Genomic DNA, 20,130 nt, shown 5'->3' with positions numbered 1-20,130 from the left:
ACACGAAGATTTTTATGGAAGAAAGTCTCGCCGACGAGTCTACCGTCACGGACATCAGCACCGTCGATGATGACGATGTGTAGACGGTCATCGATGCTGATGTCGTAGATGCAGTTCTCGTCGACGGTGCTTTTTCGCAGTAACAGAGGATGGCCTCTTAAAAGGCACAGATGGTGGTACAGAGGAAGATTTTTTGTGCCTCTCTGAACTGCTAGAATGACCTCTCTCCCCTTTCCTGAAAGATTTCTGAGGAGAGTAAGATGGGCTGTGGCCCTTATAAGACCCTGAAGCAGTCTTTTTGTGTGCTTTTCTTGAGAGTTGGGAGGGAGATCTTGTGTCTGATCTCGCCCTCTTTGATGATCTTTTAGATGTTGAAGAGTCATCACTATCAGAGTCAGAAACTGGATTTTCTCTGTGTTTTAGTTTCTGCAGCCATATCAGTAATCTGCCTTCCCTATCCCTTAGAGTCTTAGAGGAAAAGGTACGACAAACCTTACAGTCTTTGGCTGAATGGTCTGGGTAGAGGCAGTAAATGCAATCCTGGTGAGGGTCTTCAGAATGAAGCCTTTTTTTCCACAAGTCTTGCAGTCTCTGAAAAGACCCCTCTTCTCCTTGTCAGACATTGTTGAAAAATAGTTGACCAATCAAGTCAGATAAGTTTCTCTGAGAACATTTTGTTGAAAAGGTGTGAAGAAAGGGCAGAGCTCTCAGGAGACTCCCTGGCGCGACGTGCAGTAGAAAATCTGAGGTGCTGGAGCTTCTCTCAGGAGGATTCTAGAGGGTGCTGTCGCCTGACTGGTGGATACTCAAGTTTGTTCCTTTTCACAAAATGACTCAGATAGACTGTTAAAGTGAAGAGGCACAGGGCCTTTCTTTGTTAATATATCTTAACACTGCTTGTGTAATTTATACTGGGGGCTCCCATCTCGACGACAGGGAATGATTCAAGCATGTGAATCTATGAAAGTTCCAATACTGGAGTAACCATCATTCTTCATTATCTTGTTCGGTGTCTATGATGGAAAGACCCACATTTCTTGAGATTAGAGTAATGACCCCATTCTTGCTAACTCTATCAGAGCAAGCGGGGTCATCAACCCACCCACAGCACACAGAGAGCATATTTATAACTGATTTAGCTTTCTTGGAGGAATACTATGTATCTGGCCAGGTTATGACAACATTCAGATATCTTATGATGTTTAAGGATTGCCATGCATACGGGAAGAGAGAGTGGAAGTCCTGACATGGTAGTGTATTTGTGTGGAAGAGATATGAAGGTGTGCAAAGGACTTCTCTCAGGATGAAACTTACATGTCTAGAGGAAACTCCGTTAAAGGACCGTAGAGTCTGAAGGAGGGTGATCGATAAAGATTGTCAATGGACTAGGAGACACCCAGAAAGCCAAATAAAGAAAAATAAAAAAAGTTAAAGCAACAAGCCTGAAGAAAGAGAAATTCTCTCTAAGAGACAATAATGCAGACCTAGCGCTATGGGGAGACATATGTTAGAGGGAGCCCGCAGTTGTGGATACGTGATAAGCTAAGGAGCCATAGAAGATTATATCGAGTGGGGAGAAGCACCATAAGGGCAAGTTTAGAAAAAAAATAGCAAGGAATGTGATATGGTACATCAGCGAGACATGTTATAACATAGTAAATTCACATTTCAATAAGACATGTCACAGTATGTTAAATGCAAAACATTTCAATAGAATTGCTTCAAAGTTAACAAGCTAAATGTCCAAAGCTATGAACCATAGGTGGGAGAATCCAAGGATAACCGTAGGATCCCTCAGGAAGGCACATCTGGGGTACTGACCCTAAGGACATTTAAACTTCCCAAAAGTACAATCAAACATATTAAAACTGAACATTCTAAAAGAGACAAATATAGTCCTAAAAATCAGCAAATATAAAAGATTAATGATATGCATAGGACATAGCTAATCTAACTACAGAGTAATACTTAAGAGCAGATTACTGTCTCACAGAAAGTTAAGGTGTCATTCAAGAAAGGCTAGAGACATGAAAGTTAAGCCCACATAAAGTCCTAGTGGACTCAATAACGCCATAAATGAATGGGTTGCATAACAGCACGTAAGGTTCATTTCCGAAAAGACTATGAGCAAGATGCATCTGCTAATAACATTTTGAGAAATTACCTTATCTGGTTGCAGTGATATATTAAGAAGGACTAACACAGCATCACACTTAAATCAAGAGCTCACTTCTTACTTGACAACTTATGGATGTCTAGATAGTTCCCAGCATGGGTTCCGCTAACATCATAGTACGAAAACTGCCCTGTTGGCAACTACCGATTCAATTAGAAAACAGGTGGATGCGGGAGGGAGTGCATTCAAATTTATTGGATCTATCGGCAGCCTTCTATACCATCTCGCCACTTAGATTAACTGACCGTCTTTATGAGGTTGGAGTGAGAGGACCAGCATTAAACTTGCTCAAATCTTTTTTTCAGAATAGAGCACTTTCAGTTAAATGTGGTGACTATATTTCAGATCCTCTTCAGCTCCCTTGAGGAGATCCTCAGGGATCCTCTCTTAGCCCAACCTTATTTAATTTGTATGTTGCACCCTTAGCAGAACTAGTGCGCTCCTTTGGGTTTTAGGTGTCCTCCTATGCCAATGATAGACAAATTATTGTCTCCTTTGGGAACAAGATGCAGGACATTGCTACACAATTTCGGGCCTGCATGCTTGAAGTAAAGAACTGGATGGATCGTGATTGGCTTAAGGTGAACGGAGACAAGACTGAGGTCATTATCTTTGGGGCCAATTCATCTGTCTGGGACTCCAACTGGTGGCCTGAGTCATGTGGGACACTTCCGGTCCCCTCTGTCACAATGAAAAATCTCGGAGTCGTCTGTGACTCTGCTGTAACGTTTAACACCCAGGTCAATAAAATCACCAATTCATGCATCTGGATCATTAAGATGCTTAAGAAAACCCTCCCTTTTATACCTCAGGATTTGAGAGCAACTGTAGTGCTAGCCTTGATTGGATCAAGACTGGACTACTGTAATGCTCTTTATTTGATCAATCAAGCCTCATTAAATAAGCTACAACTTATTCAGAATCAAAGCGCGCGTCTGGTTCTGGGTTTAGACAAGTTTGCGACTGCCAAAGATAGCCTGCACAGACTCCATTGGCTACCGATTAGGAAGCGTATATTTTTTTTTTATAACATTGTGTCTGGCTCATAAGTCCCTCTACTTACAGGCTCCTTACTCGCCTCTTCCATCTATCAAGTGGTACATACCTGGGCGGACCCTCTGTTCAGCTGACCTGAAGTTAGCTTACGCCTCTAGGACTAAGAAAGTGAAATGGGGGGACCGAGCTTTCTCTACAGCTGCAGTTAAATTATGGAACGCTCTCCCCTTGAATATTAGCAATATCCCTTTTCTTCAGCTTCTTCGCAAACAACAGAAAACCTGGTTATTTCAGTCTTAACTAAGAGTGATTGCAGAATTATGGTCTCACTCCTTTCATAGCGCTTTCATACCTCTAGTTGAAATGCGCTTTACTAAATACTCTATACATACATACATAGGCAAGCATAAATTACAAGGGTCAACAGAGGATGAGGAGAGTGCTGGGAATTCATACATACAAGAACAGCAATGAATAAAACCAGAGGCGACAAGATTTCTGAGTTGTGAAGATGTAAAGTAAGATCTTCTTCCATGTGCTTTTAAGATTTGTCAGGGAAGGCTTCTCAATATCTGTAAAGATCAATGTTTTTCCTTTGAAGATAACATTTAATTTAGAATAGCGAACAAAGGAGTATTGGAACACTTTTTTCCGGAGAGCAAGGAAAAACTTCCTACAGATGTCAGTGCCACTTGCATAATCATGGAAACTGGAAATTCTGGAACCACTCCAGGAGATTAATTTGATCTTTCGCATGTGTGCCAGAATTTAGTCAGTATGTTGGTGTCTTGAGGGTTCAAAGATGAACGGTTTCGAAGAAGTTGTATTTTCTGGTTCAAATTATGGAATTCTGTGAGCCTGTTCTATCTTAAAGTCTTAGCTAAGGAGACATCCAAAATAATACAAGCAGTGATGAGATCAATAGGAGAATGGACCTCAATTTCCACATCTTCTTGTAGACAAAAGACCTTGCGATTCCTTATTCTGCTTATATCTTCCAATTCAGTAATTTCTCTCTTCAGAGTGACTAGCAAATTATCTGACTTTCGCAGCTGCTTTGTTTGCAGATTATTGTAGTCCTCGAGGAAGCTGATCCAGCTCTTGGTGTTAGTAGCCCTCACTGTAAGGTCTTGAAGATCCTTTCATATCGCTGCTACTTCAACTCGTACCAAGTCCATATTGGTTTTGTGCGTTAGGCGATATCATGAACTGAATTTAACTGAGTGTGGTATTCAGCATCGAAGAGCTGTAAGTTTTGTCATCAACAGGGAAGTCAAGAATAGATGGAATCTGCTTAGCTCTCTTCAGGTTGCACTCTTCAGTTCTTTCCCCTTATGATCCTTATTGTCTTTATGTTCCCTAATAGCCACCATTTTTGCCTAACTCTGTGTACTGCCTGGTGCCAAAAAAAAAGATGCGGAATACGTAAAGTACACTTCCTCCGAGAGCTAAGGCTGACCTACTAAGCAAGTCGTGATGCAGAGCAATACGGATGGGTCACTGGATATGGTCAGCAGCGAAGAGGGATCGTTTGAAAACAGGCTGTATTATAGATGTGCGTATTACAGTGAAGTATAAAATCAGAGAAGGTAGATCTGGTGCAGAACAGCGAGGGCAAAGACTTAAGATAACAAGATACCAGTTAATAGCTGCCGACACTACTCTTTAGGCATTGCTGAGGCACATAGAAGTAACCAATTAGATGCCACTGAGGCCAACATCATCATGAATGTGGCATTCAAACAAAGTGGCAGTTAGGAGGACCCACGCATTCTCAAAAGAAGTGAAAGTCCTCATGCAGCTGAACAGTCACGTTAAGAAAAATGAGATACCCCGTGGTGCCACAAAGCAGCTGCAAGTGTCCAGAAAACGCAGTTATATTCTAGGTACAACGTGATTAGAAATCCTCTTCAAACAGAAATAGGGACTTTCCCGACGCAGGGGATTGGAATAGAATTCCACATCCAGATAAATTGTGATAATCAGGAATGGCATGGCTTCCAGTGCTCGGCGGTGCTACTGTCAGTGGTGGTTTCAGAAAGAGGCAATAACCTTCTGATGGTGAAAGGGTAATACTGTTTGCAAATACGAATATCTGCTCTGCTCACAATGTTTATGAGATGGGAGGAAGAGACACAGTGACTCAGAGCTTAGGCAATTGGCAGTGCCATAATGAAGAAAAATGGCAGCCGCTCTGGAGTTCGAAGTGTGGACAAAGTGTGTTAAGGCGAAATGAGGGTCTTTCCAGAAGCGCACCGTCTCACCTCAATTACCATGTGTGGACTCCAACCAAAAATATTGGAGTGGATTGTTGGAAAGAGGCTCCAGGGTCAGACTTTTGCCATCAGCTTGCTGGAGCTCTGAGGAAAGCCACATTACACACGGGCTCCAAGTTACACCCATGATCGCTTCAATGGTTATTTGGCATGACTCAGTAAAGTTCTACACTGCCATCATGGTGCCTTTCTTTGATTTTCTAATTTTGTATATATATGAATAGTTGACATGTCCTACATTTCAATTCATCATGCTCGAAGTAGAAATTGCAGACCTCAGCAAGGGCTTTCTAGGGATACTGGTTAATGCATCTTAAAAACTGAAGCTTCCATTACCAACCTCTGAAAACAATCCACCCAAAGAAGTCCTTCTCAAGCAACCAGATTTCACATATGTTGAAAAGAAACAATCCAGGGAATGTTCTCTGTCTGTTCGGAGTCAGGGCCCTGAAGCTTCTAACTTGTGCTGGTGTCTAAATTAACTGGTATGCACAATAACATACCAGATCAGAAAAACAAGTCCAGACCTGGTGGCATGAAAAATTAATCTAATGTGAAGTGTGTCCCTGTGCACTGTAGGCTTTAAAGTGAAATAGGTACATGTCCTTTGAGTCGTGGCTGAAGCCAAAAGAAAAAGAGTTTGAGATAAACAATTTGAATCATTTCAGACCACACACTAGAAGGCATGGATGTGCACAGCATGTGAATCTACAGTAACCAGACAGTGTGTATAGTTTGATATATATATATATATATAAATATATATATATATATATATGTATATAAGAACAAAGGTTAAAGTAATATTAGTTAGGTGTGATCTGCATTTGTTCAAAAACAACTTAGAAATTTAGTGAAAAAAACTAAAGTTAAAGTAACGCTACTTTAAGGTGCACCCTGCCATGCAGTTTTCTCATCAATAATTTCACTGCAAATGTTGCAGTGATATTATAAATAAATGATGGCATAGAAGATGTCATGAGTGATGTAATTAGCCGTGCATGGCCAAGACGTGATTTATAATTACCTTAGGTCACAAGTTATAGTTAATTAAGATAACTAAAACTATAACAGGCGAATTTCTGTGTTTTTTTTTTTGTAGTCCTAAACGTTACGTTGCTCCTGAACCTTTCACCTAAGTATAAAGGTTACCTTATCGTCTTTTTTCTGTGGACTTCTACTTTTAACTAAAAGTAATATCTAATTACCACACGTAAATGAACCCTCCACCCCCGCTGTACACATGATAATTCAATATTATACAGGGCCTTCGGCTGTGCGCGGTGGGGAGTAGGCCAAAGGGACTGGCCCAGAGGACCCCATCACCAAGGGCCTTTTTTTTTTTTTTTTTTTTAAAGAAAGGTGAATTTCTGTGGTTCTTAAGAGTTTAAAATGTTACTTTGTTAATGAACATTTCACCTAACTATAATGCTACTTTAACCTTTTGTTTTTTCAGTGAATTTATAGTTTTTTTTTTGTTAACAGTAATATTTAAAAAACACGAGTACATTCCAACCCCTAGGCGCATGTCAGGGGGTTGGCTGCAAGGTTTGGAATGCGACCAACCCCTCACAGGCAGCCAACCCCACACTGGGCATGACTGAGGCCTTGTAACCAACCCCACACTGCACAGCTATCAAGCACAGCAGGGGTTGACCACATGACCTGGCCCTGGAAACTCCCTCTGTTTACCACCCCCAACCTATTAAGGCCCTGGGGATCCCCACCCCATAGGTCTTATTTATTTTTAATGGAGAGGGGAGCCATGTGGTGTGTGTGTGTGCCGCCACCCCATCCCCCCCCCCCCCCATGGGTGCCCATCCCCTAGAGTTTTTTTGTTTTAAAGAGTAAGTGGCAGCATGGCCCCTCCTCCCCCAGCCTTGTTAGGCCCTAGGTATCCAATCCCCCTGTGCCATTACTGAAAATTAGGAGAAGGGGGTCATGTGACCACCCTCAACGAGCTATTATCGGCCCTGGGGACGCCATCACCTGCGGCCCGCATTTCTTAAAGGTGGATGCCCTGGTGCACACCTAGAAATGGATGTGCAAAGGCCCTCTATGAGCTTCTTCCTTCCCCTTTCATGTAAGTACATTCTCATTCTCTTCAAGACCCAAAACTGTTATATATATTCAGCCAGATAATTTATTGAACCACGAAGGGTTATGAGTTTGAGACATATCCCGCTCATAAGCGCCCTCCAGGGACAGACCTTGGACATGCTACATTTGCATCAGTCTGGTGGCAGTTCCCACACAAACTACAAAGAGAGAGAGCTAGGTCTCACTCGATATGGGGCATGGAATGGTGTATGTGCCCTTTTAGGAAGGACATCATTTTGTTCTTGGAAGTGGCATGGGTATTAGCAGAAAGTTTAGAAGGTAGCGATTTGCTTTGTTCCAGCAATTGAATGTTAGAATGCTCTCAGAAGCTTTGTAGAATGGGGAGGTGCTAATAAGTAAATTTCTTCTTCACATGACTGAACTTTTGATACTGCTCTCCTCAGCACTATGGCTGTGAACATGAGCATAGTGATAACTTGGAAATAATTAATTGCCTTTATTATGCTTTACTAGAATGAAGAATTGTTTCTAAGCTATACTGTGATTCACATAATCCCATCCTGCAGGCTTGACCAGGATCTGGTACCCAGGCTACTCAGCCCCTATAAACTATTACCAAATATCTTTACCTCCATGCACTATATCACCAAGTCCCACCATTAGGTCTCCTCTTTTTAAGAAAATATGGCGGACTTTGCTGACCCCACATCTCTATGCCAATCTCTACACTGTCCATTCAGGAACATATCATAATGCATGCTCTTGGTAAGTAAATCCAGATGCACCCACAGTCTCTAAACTATATTGACCCTGAAAGTGGGACCACCTACTCTGCATGAAGCACCAAGTTGATATTGGTTTTACTCCAGTATTTACTCAATGTACTGTGGAAGGCAAGGTTACTGAGCTGGCATTATTATAGTTTTCCATGCTATTCAATTTAGTTAAATATACATCTGGAGGCCAATACCAACAACGGTCTCTTGTTGGCATCTCATCCATATTTCATTTTCAAAGCAACACTGTAGCCTTTCAAGAGTCCCTACTCTCGGTTTTCCTCTGGAATCTTTGGCTTCAACTTCCCACTTCACAAACTCATTTCTTTGGAATCCTCTTTTACATGCATTCAAAGCACTCTAGACTCCAATTTAGCTTTGATACAATTGCAATTCCTGCATCCTTTAGCTGTATTCTTGACATTGTATTTTACCTGCAAAATGAGCACCACCAGATGAACATTAATTGGACTTAAACACACTCAAAACTGAAGTGGTCATCTGAGGGAAACCAAACCTACTGTGGACTATGGGCCACGACCGAAAACTAACATGCATTATACCTCCTGGGATTCCTGTTGGAGAATAAGGATTCTCCGATCTCACAGGTTGATGTTCCATCCACCTGAATTTTCCATGCAAAAGTGGTTCTCTTCCAAACCTGCCCTCATAATGTGTCCGTTATTATGACAGTTCACTGGCCCGGGTTAAATTATGGCAGCGGTCTCTACCTAAGCCTCCGGAATGTACTTGTTAATCACTGCTGCTTGACTCATGAGAGTTAGTTTGAAGAAGCGGATCTCTCCCACCGTGCAGGTCTTCCAGGGGCTCCCACCAGCATTCAAATGTATCCAATTCTAGATAGTGTTTGGTTCACTAATAATTGCACTCTCCAGGCCCTCCAATAATCTCTTTAATCCACCACTACCTGGCCAAACCCTACTCACATCTGGTATAACCAATCTGCTAGATAATTCCATCAACAGAAAATACCTTTGAAGCCTATCTTTCTGTGAAATTCACTTTGTCCCCACACCTTCCAGACTGATGCTCACTGGAAGTGTATCAAACTATGCCCTTCCATCAATAACATAATACCAGCTTGAATTCCCTGCTGTATGTCTGCCATCTACAGAAATTGTCTGAATGTCCCCAAGGTACACTGTCCATATTCATCAAAGTCATACTCAACTTAGCAGCCATCCAAGCTGAAAGGCACCCTTATTGTGGAATATCGTTTATTTGTAAGCCATCACACCTTCTGCTATCACAATCCTGTCCCTCTGCACTACCAAAGTCACAGTTCTCTACCCTGCCTTTATACTGTCACCTCTGTGCAACACCCACAACATCTCAATAGCCTTGTTAATCTAGTATCTAAATGTTCACTATTGTGCCAGCTCCTAATTTTAATCCAACATTATTGTGCCTATGCTACATCCCCACTAATGTACATCCACCTTGTGAAGCATTCCACTGCTGACTGATCTATAGAAAAGTGGAGGTGCTTCACACACATTGTCACCGCTCACTAGCCTGTCTGTGTAGCAATACAATATCCTACAATATGCCTGTGTACTGCACCAGTACTTGTGAGTGTCCTCTCCCATAATCCCACATGAAGGGTTGCTGCATGACTGAAACAACCCTATCTTCTTTCTACTTGTCTGTATTAATTCTCCGCACCTGTCACTGTCATGCCGACGCCTGCTCTCCGCTCTGTCCTTATGCCTCTGGGGGGTTGTGTCCTCCAAGAAGCTGCGATCCAGGCTATCTTCAGGAACAAAGTCCTCCACACTTTGTACTACTGAAGGATTGTCCGAAGGTGTAACTTCCTCTGTGGGGATAAAATCACACATGCAGTTAGACTGAAGCATCTTCTCCACAATAACTTGATTAAGATTTTATTTTAGAGTACGTCATAAAAATTACAAATCTCCATGGAGTAAACAAATTCAGTGGCATTAGGAGTCACCAGATGTTCGTATGTAATGAGTTGAGCGCCTACATTGTTTTGGTCAAGAAAGTATGAAGTTAATCATTTGCAAAATAATTAAAAACAGTACTTCATAGGAAGCAGATTTCAGATCTGTGATACAGAAATATACAAATAGTTACATTGGCTCATAACCCACACTTTTGTTCAACTTACATTCCTGTACATATATACCTGTCAACCAAACTTATTAAAGTTATAGTGAGTTTGACACAGTTGAAACATTTATGATAATGGGTGTCAACACAGCCTCAAGGGGTGGGGTAGTCCTGTGGAGACTGAAACGGTGACAAAGACATAACATTAGGTTTTCATACACCTTTCTAAGAGGTTTTGCTCTCCCACTTGGCACACATTTTTTATTTGAAAAAAATGTTGAGATAAGTGTATAAACTTGATGGAAAGTTTCCCTGACACCTCATTCATGCAAGTATTAGAGGATCGGCTTTCTGCAAAGGGAAAATATGTTCCTGGGTGGGAGGAAAAGCTTACTGCTGATGGGTGAGGTGCATTGTCCTCTTCTATGGCGGTTGAGCATCATATTTGCTGATGGCGATTTTTTTAAATTCCTTAAAGATGAAATCTTAGGCATATCATGGTAAAAAAAAAATAGAGCATGTCTACATTTACCCGAGTGAGACCTAAAAGCAAACATTTACTTTTGAGGAAATCCACAATAATGTATTCCTTTAAATTGGCTTTTGTAAATTAAAACCAATAAAGATGCCATGAAAATTCTTAAGGAGGAGTACATATTCTATGGTGCATTACATGGTAACACACATTCAGAAACATAGATAATTAAATGGAAATCCACAATACACTGGACTTGCTGTACATTACAGCGTGTGAGAAAACTAAATCGCCACCCTAGCACAGCCGTCCACCACTGTTTCTTCATACAGGCTCTAGCACAGCCTACCTGGTTTGGAAGGTGATGCCTCCGGAGCTGAAGACCCAAAAAGTCTAGACATGATACTGCGTCTTTGCTGAGGCGCTGCAACCTGGGGTGGTGGAGGTGAAGCTGCAGATGGTGACATAAGTGGTGGCGGAAGAGCCTCACTGTCAAGTGCAGGAGAGACTGGCAGCGGCGAAGAGGTAGATGATGGAATGATAGTAAGGACTTGCTGAGGCAGCTGAAGCGGTGTGCCAGGGCTAGAGCTGTCAGTGGATGCTGAACTAGGAGGAATAACTGGAGACTGGGAGCCAGAAGGAGAGCTCTGTCCATTGGACGCAGCTGGTGAAGAAGGCCCTCGATTACGAGCTTCCATCATTTCAAGGAAACTAAGAAAATAGAAGTTAGACAATGAACGCTCCATTATGCACAAAGCTCGAAGACAGAAGTCCACTCATTCTACTTCAATTAAATCTGACAACTGCATTCCAATCATTTGTAAGTTATTACTCCACCTGTACGAAGTGAGAACACTTCAGAGTTCCAGATGCATTGGGTTCTGTTTCTTGAACTTCCCGCACTTAAAAAAGTCATGCAACTGGCAGCATAAGACACCAACATACCACGATTAATTGCCAAATCTGATATGAAATGTTTGCTTTCACCTGTGGCATGTTGGTCAACAGTATGGTGGTTGTATTACAAAACTTTAGCCCTATAAGCATTAAAGCAAAATCGTAATGTGCTGTGTTGTGTTACCAGAGGTTGATACAGCACAGGTAAGCCACTGCATGACTTTGGAGTTTTTCGAAGTCTGGTGCAATTCCTCTACAGACCAAGGATTTTATATTGAATGAAGTCATGATGAATCATTTAATTAATTTGTGCATGTACCTTATAACTTTTCAGTTGCTTTCAGTCAGTGAGGGTTTCCACTGCCCAAACTGAAGCTGCCTCCACTGATGGAGCAGCATAAATTGTTAAATACATACCTCTGATAGGCTTTGTGTGATTTAAGAAAAGTGCTCTGAAGCAAATTTTCTATACTGGCAATGAACCAAAGCTTCATTGACAAAACTAAGAAACGTTCATTAAATTAATCTCTTCAAATTAAACCATGTGCATTGAAAACCTGCAATTTTTCAAAGTTCCCAAGACTAAAGAAATTGGTGTAGAAGAAAGTATTAATATTACACAAGAAAACATGTACGTTATAGAACTTAGAAATTATTCAGCCACTATTTTGTTTTGTGTTTGGTGTTCTAAGATGTTAGATACTCATTTTGAAGTAGTAAATGACAAAAACATTGGCTAAGGCAATAGGTCTTGTCTTTGTGACCTATTGGCTTTGCCTGTGGATTTGAGCATTGCTGCGCAACATTCAGGATGCTGTGCAACATGGCAAAACTTTATATAAAAAATAAAATAAGAAAAGCCACAGAAGCGGCTGTCAGTGCCATTTTGAAGGCACGCACAACACATGTGCACACCAACAAAATAACAAATAACACAGACCCTTTTTGAGGGTCGAGCGTGCAAGCTCTCAAGCCTGCTGTAATCTCTCTGTGGGCATTTAACCACGCCTACCGCTGTTCGTAGGCTTGCCTTTTCAAAATAGCTTGATTTTATTTGTGAAAGGCATGCATACATCATGCCTTTTCCAGTGTTTAGACCTCCTCGAGCACACCGGCCAACTACTGAAAACATACAAGGCTCCATGTTTTCAGCATAGTTTCAGGACTACTTTTTCTTTTTATGTCCTACACAGCACGATCTTCTGTTTTATTTTCTGTGCTTCTTCACGCTCATGGTGTGCTGCTTTAAATCGGGTTGCTTATGTGAAAACTGTATTACTTTTCATTTTATGTGGCAATAAAAATCCGGTTAGGACTTTACAACTAATAGGTCTACGTCAAGCAAATGCGGGACCCATTGCATTGCAAGTGTTTGTTCTTTTTAGTTAGCAGTTTGAGTTGCATTAGTACCTAAAAAGTAAACAAAATGTGTAAAAGGTTTCTTTTTTTCCAGTGAACAGGTGGGGGAGTGAAAGCAGCACAAGGCGGGTTGGGGGAAACGGCAAAGCAATACAGGCGAGAGTGAGGGAAGAATGTCAAAGCAACACTGGGGGCAAAGTGGGAACACCCAAGTAATACAACATGGGAGGGGATGTGAAAGCAACTGGGAATAGGAGCAAAATCAACACAGGTGTTGGGGAAAAGCAATCATGGGATGTGGGTGGGGGTGACGCAATGTGGAGAAGCACAAAGGCAATTGCAAAAGGGTGGGAAGGAGCAGTCTGGCTGCAGAGAGCAACACTGAGTGCTAGTGGAAACACATACACGAGGGAGGTGGCGCGAAAACACACACTTTAATGGAGTGCTTCACACAAAAAACAAGTAGTGCTGTGATGTTGGTAATTCAAAGATATTTTCAAAAGGCAATGCTCCACAGGAGGGACAAACACAAGACTGAAATGCTTGGACATGAATAAGAAACAGGCAAATGAGAGAGCAAGGAAAGATAGGCAATGGGTGGGCTCCAAGTATGTTCTTGGTAAGCCCCCATATGCCATGCAACAGAGTATGACCTGTCTAGCATGTTTGACCTAAAAAGGTAATAAAATTAACAAAAAAAAATAGTTTTAAGAAAGGAGAAGCCCAGCGGTGAATTAAAGCTACTGGGCCCTCCAAATAAAATACAACATTTTTAAATGTTAAATAAAATATTTAAAAAAAAAAACAGGGCAGGGGAGTAATGTAAGAGTGAGGGGAGGGTGGTGGGGAGCAAGGGTCCTTGGAAGGAAAGTGGGAGCTTTGGGGTTGGTGTTGATGAGTCTACAATAACAATCATTAAAGAGGCAGAATGGGAGTGGGTGGGAAAGCAACATTTAGAGCACTACGGTGGATGGATTTGAGGGAGGAGTGGCATACCAAGAAGAACAAAAACTGAAATGGTTACTTACCTATAGGAGTAGTTTTGCAACTCTAAGAGTTATACAGAATCATTAGCAGAGTATGGTTCCGCAATATAGTGGTTGCTTCGATTTGTCTTTTGACGTCCCTTTTTTGATGACTATTATCAAGTCATCGACCATCTTACCTAAGTGTCAGATGTATACCCCAAAGGTTCCTTGGTGACTATCGTTATCTACAGATCCATTTTCCTCCTAGGGCAACTTCAGTTCTTGACCCTTCTAATTTTATGTCCCTCCTTTTGCAAATTCACCTCATACATCAGAGGTTGAATGATTGTATGTGAATCCAGAAAATCCTTCAAGCTGCAAAACTACTCCTACAAGTGAGTAACCACTTCATTTTACAGCATGAATCTTTTCTGGATTCTCATGTTGTCCACTGATTTTGAAGCAGTATCCTCGTCCCTTGGGATACTGGGTTGACACAGATGTTTCAGTACCTTCTATTCCACATGTGCCTCATTTGTTAGCTTGAATTACCATGCAGTATTGCTTCATGAAGGAGTGCATGGAAGACCAAGGGGTTGTCACGCAGATTTTCTTTTTTAAAGACACATTAGCAATGAAGGTAAGACATGTTCCCTTTTATTTGTGGAGTGTGCCCTGGACATTTCTCTCAATGTGCCTAAAGCTGATTTGTAGCAAGTTTCAATTGTCTGGTCTAACCATCTAGGTCTAGTTCCTGCAGTGACTAGGGGGCCCTTGCTTGTTTGAATGAGGGCAAAGGTGCTTTGGTTACCTTCCTGATTGTTTTTGGTTTCTGTAAGTAATACATAACTGCCCTTCTGACATCCAAGTGCTTTCTACTCTCCGTTTGTGATGGCAGATGGAAGAATGCAGGGAAGTGTATGGCGTGGTTAAAACGTAAGTGCGGTAATACTGTTTGGATACATTTCTGGTTTGTTCTTTTTACCACTCTGCCCTATGTGTTTGTAGGTAAGGCTACTGTGTTGTGAGGGCCTGCAGTTCACTAACTCTGTGCATAGGTGTGACAGAAATCAAGAAGGCAATTGAGAGTCAGGTGCTCAAGTCCTACATTATGCATGGGTTCAAAGGGCAGCTTCATTAGTGGGGAGGTTCCACGTAGCTGCTGGAGCTGATCTCAAAAGATTTATTCTCTTTACTGGCATGTCGAAGCACCTTCTCGCTATTACTGCCTTTGTGTACACCATTATGGCTGACCACTGTACTGCCAGTGAGTCTTAGGAAAGTTTCTCATCTAGTAGGTGTATGAGATACCTGCCTAGTGTAGTGTCTTGCCTTTACAAATCCCCTTCCTATCACAGTACTGTATAAATCTGGTCCCCGCCACAGTGTAGAACTTCCTTGTGATCAGTTTTCTGGCTTCTTCAAATACATCTGTGGCTCTTATCAGTAGACCCAGGTGCACAACTCTGCATCCTTAGGAGCCATGTCGCTAGGCTAATGGTATTTGGTTCTGGATGTTATACTTGCCCCCCTTGTATTGTCTACAAATCTTGATGTGCTGGCAGTCTCATAACCTTGTTCTGTGCCATCTTGACCAGGTCTAAAAACCAAGTTTGTCTGGCCCACTGAGGCGTGATAAAGATCAGAAACATTGGTTTCTTCTTGAATTTCTGTATTAAGGAAAAAAGTGATTGGTGGAATGCTTGAGTTATTCTCACCACTGGCACTTACTCAAACCACATCACAGTCTGTTCTTTGCTCACCATGCCACCTCAGATTGGACCCAGTCATAATCAAATCAACTTTCATCCTGCTGCAATAAGAATAGTCAAATCAGAACTGTCATGCCAGGTCCTGTCTAAAACAGAAGACCTTCAACACATGACCGGTTTCACCCTAGTTGGGGCTCTTCACTCAGATGCATCTTGGGCCCAGTGGCAGAGAACATGGGACGCAGGTTTTGGCTTACCCATTGAATTTAGGGAGTCATACTAAAATAAACTAAAAAGTTACCAGTGTGATGCTTGAATTAATCTCAGACACTGGTAATTATTCAGGCTGCATTATAGTCCATTGTTATTTGGCCCACCGTGCCACATCGGATTAGACCCAGCCATTTGAAAATCATCATATTTGACCAAGCCATATCCAAATCAGCCTTGATCAAGCTCCAACAGGAATAGTCCACCCTGAGTTACCCAGCCAGGTCATCTCTGAACCGGAACACAATCAACCTAAGACTGGTTTTGCTCTTGTGGAGGCTCTTCAGTGTGGTACAGCATAGCCCAGAGGCACAGTGACAATGAGACCAACATCTGGGCATACCAGTCACACTAAGGGTGTCTCACTTAAGTAAATAAAACAAACATTTGCTTGAGTTAGGGCTTTGGTATTGTAAATTCATAAATGGACTTTTCTTGCCACACAAATTGGTAAACCCTGCCTAATAATTTTGTCTTTTCCTGCCATACAATTCCAGTGGCCCTGCATATAACTAAAGCACTTCAATTTACCTTCTTCCTCTCTCTGCAGCATAAAATGAAAATGTTGCCATTTTGCATCATAATTTAAATATGCCATAATAATTCCAATAGAATACCACTTTCACCATTCCACCATCAGAATTCCTGGCTGGCTAACACAATTCCCCCCAAAAAGACCCAAGACTGTCACAGAGGAGAAATAAACTAGAAACATATCAAACATATCAACAGCATTCAAACAGTCTGCATGAAAAAAGAATGTGAGAAAACAATGAAGTGTGAAACCATATATTGAGCCCCAGACAGAATGGTACATTACACATTTTCAAGGCTAGCAGGACTACTGCAGTGATATTACGAACAAGGCCATTAAAAAAACATCCTCCAGCTGTAAAGTTTCAGCCACAAGAAAGATTAAAAAGATAATGAATGGTGGGAGGGGTTATTATTTTGGAGGCCCACTAACATAGTGTGGGGATCCAGAGATGATGTAGACAGAAAGAGCACATTGTGGTCAATGTTTTGAAGACCACAGGCTGAGTTATGAGCAAAAACGTTTTGTAAAAGTTATGCCCTGCAAAACATTATGGGGCAAGTTTCCGTGCCACAAATATTTTAATATGTTGATATGACTGTAATGTTTAGAACTGCCCCTAGAGGACACCACAATCAAAATAGCAATAGTAAGAAACATGGTCAAGTAACTATATAGTTAGCCCCTAGCGAGCATAACCAAGCGTAACCATATATTTACCTCCTGGAGGACATAGTGCAGTACACATTTTCAGGGACAGCAGTCCTATAACAATGATATTACAAACAAGGCCATTAAAACACAAGCTACTACCAACTGTAAAATAAAAGTTCCAGCCATGAGAGAGCTTAATCAGAAATCCAATGGTGGGAGGGGGATATTATTTTAAAGTCCCCACTAACCTAGTGTGGGTACCCAAAGATGAGTAGACAGAGCACGTTGTTGTGAACATTTTGGTGGTGGTCCCATTGTCCTAGGACCACCACAGAGTTATGAGCAAAGATGTTTTGTGAAAGTAATGCCCTTCAAAGTATTATGAATCTAGTTTCCCTGAGTGTAGTGAATAATATGTAGGATCGGCTCTCCTCCTGTGCCGGGAGAGCCGATTTTGCTTTGATGATTTCTGTTTTACTGTAAAGCATTTATCAATTTCAAGTGTTTTAAGGGGAGAGCCAAATTTGGCATAACCTGCATTATAAAGAAACAGAGGTCTATTCTTACCAGAAAAGTCACCTCTTTCCGGTCGCCTCCTTTTTGGGTCAAGAGTAAGCGTACGACCTCTTGTATACTTTTAAGTATACTTATTCTGTGGGCTTCCAGCTATTTCATTTGTTAGTTTCTGTGTCATTTAAAAATTCTTGCTTGCTAGTGGTCAGTCGTGCCTCTTTAGACCCTCCTGTGTGGGAGGAGGGACCAGCTACTGTATAATTACTCTTTATCCTGTTTATCTGGTCTGTAGGGAGACTTTTTTTTTAAATTTATTTCCAGCTTTTGTCCAGGGAAACTTCCCTTTTCATTCATAGACCATTCTTCCTCTGAGCTTATCTGTAAACAAGGCTATAAATCAGGTTATCTTGGTCACATTTGGTCTTTCTGGGCTCTCTGCACCCTCTCTCAGCTGCCTGGCCCCGCCCTTCCTTGGCTTGGATTTTCTCTACCAAGCTTGTAATTGCTTATAGCGTAGGCACCCAGCTCTACCATGGTGCTGAAATCCTTAAAGACAGTGTCCACTTCTGCTCCATATTGGGATCCCACTCACAGCTCCATCAGTGTGCCTCAGTTCACACACTCCAAGTCCCCAGCCGTGCCAGTGTCAGGAACCCCACACAGGCTGCCTGCCAGAGCACCTCAATTCTCGCAGTCAGTACACTCTGCTGCTCCAGTACTGGAACCTTGGGTGCAGCTCCATCAGTGCACTGCAGTTCACTCACTCCAAGCCCTAAGCCCTTTCAGTGCCAGGAACCCCACACACAACATCTGCCAAAGCACCTCAGTTCTTGCAGTCGGTACACTCTGCTGCTCCAGTACTGGGACCTCAGGCACAGCTTCATCAGTGCTTTGCAGTTAACACATTCCAAGCCCTAAGCCGTGCCAGGAACCCCACACACGCTGCCTGCCAGAGAACCTCAGTTGCTGCAGTCAATACACTCTGCTGCTTCAGTACTGGGACCTCGGGTGCAGCTCCATCAGTGCACAGCAGTTCACACACTCTGAGCCCTAAGCCGTTTCAGTGCCAGGAACCCCACACACGACATCTGCCAAAGCACCTCAGTGCTTGCAGTCAGTACACTCTGCTGCTCCAGTACTTGGACCTCAGGCACAGCTTCATCAGTGCACCTCAGTTCACACACTTCAAGCCCTCAGCTGTGCCCATGCCAGAACCCCACACATGCCGTGTGCCAGAGCACCTCAGTTCTTATAGTTAGTACACTCTGCTGTTCCAGTACTAGCACCTTGGGCGCAGCTCCACCAGTGCTCCTCAGTTCTACCCTGGTGAGGTCACTTCCTTTCCTATACTGGGACCCCCTCACATACAGTTCCATTACAGCAGCTCAATTCTTAAATTCAGTTCCACTGTCAAGCCAATACTGGACCCAAAAGAGCAAAACTCAGCTCAGCCAGTGCACCTCAGTTCTAACATTGAACACCACTGTTGATGGGCACCACCAAAGCTCCGCCAGAATCCATCAATTCTAACATTCAGTGCACATTTCGTCGCACTACTAAGGCTCACAGGCACGCCCTTCAGGACTCCTCGCTTCTGTGTTTCCGAGGCAATGCCATTCCCATACTGGGCCTTCTGACCCTGTGTGCCTGTTACTATTCCAGTACTGCAGCCCATATACAACTATGTCAGTGCGCCTCAACCCTAACCTGCAGCACCCCATTATTCCAATACCAGGAATTACACGGCACTCCGTTTATCATTCTTCACCCGCTGCCTTTCTGTTATTCCAGCACTGGGCCGGGATACAGCTCTCTCTATACCCCAATCCTGATCTGAAGTGCCCCAATACAGCTATATTGGGGTTCACATACAACTCTGGTAGTGCATGTCCTGCTGATCTGCAGTGCCCTCTGCTGTTCCACACTTTGACTTCTGTTTGAGGATGTGGGGAAGCCAATCTATTCTTAGATGCCATCTTTATTTGGGAGGGTCTGTTTCACCTATCTCACTCCGTTCTTCACTTTACTCTGTTTACTCTCAATGTCTTTTTCTCTTTCCAGCTCTTAAAATCCACCTGTTAACAGTTTTGCTCTCTTTTAACTGTTTATTTCTACTTCTCTGCCTTTTTTTATGGACCTCTTCCTCTTGCTACCTCCACTTTCAAACTCACAAAAACTTGGTTATTTCTTTCCTTGTTGTGTTCCTCTTTTTTCTTCATCGGGTGTTCATTCTTTCACTATTTTTTTCTCTTCCCTTCATTCTTTCCTTGTCTTTTTTATTTTCTCCTTCCTTTGAATCGGTATGCGTCCTTTCACTTTTTTTTCAGATCTTTATTCCTTCCTTTCTGTGGTATTTTTCTTATCTTTA

At 42.3% G+C, this 20,130-nt stretch overlaps 1 protein-coding gene across 2 annotated transcripts in view; it reads right to left on the bottom strand.

The window, feature by feature from the left end:
• Positions 1-20,130, bottom strand: part of RABL6 (RAB, member RAS oncogene family like 6) — a 383,686-nt gene that overhangs the window by 145,054 nt on the left and 218,502 nt on the right. For both annotated transcript variants that reach the window (XM_069241431.1, XM_069241432.1), the window contains exons 9-10: positions 11,204-11,565; positions 9,972-10,122 (exon numbers count right to left, since the gene is read on the bottom strand). In XM_069241431.1, coding sequence (XP_069097532.1) covers positions 9,972-10,122; positions 11,204-11,565 — 513 coding nt within the window. The remainder of the gene's footprint in view (positions 1-9,971; positions 10,123-11,203; positions 11,566-20,130) is intronic.

The sequence above is a fragment of the Pleurodeles waltl genome, chromosome 6, assembly GCF_031143425.1.
Source record: "Pleurodeles waltl isolate 20211129_DDA chromosome 6, aPleWal1.hap1.20221129, whole genome shotgun sequence".
NCBI lineage: Eukaryota > Metazoa > Chordata > Amphibia > Caudata > Salamandridae > Pleurodeles > Pleurodeles waltl.
The sequence above is the reverse complement of the archived record's forward strand: the minus strand, read 5'-3'. Positions and strand labels throughout refer to the sequence as shown.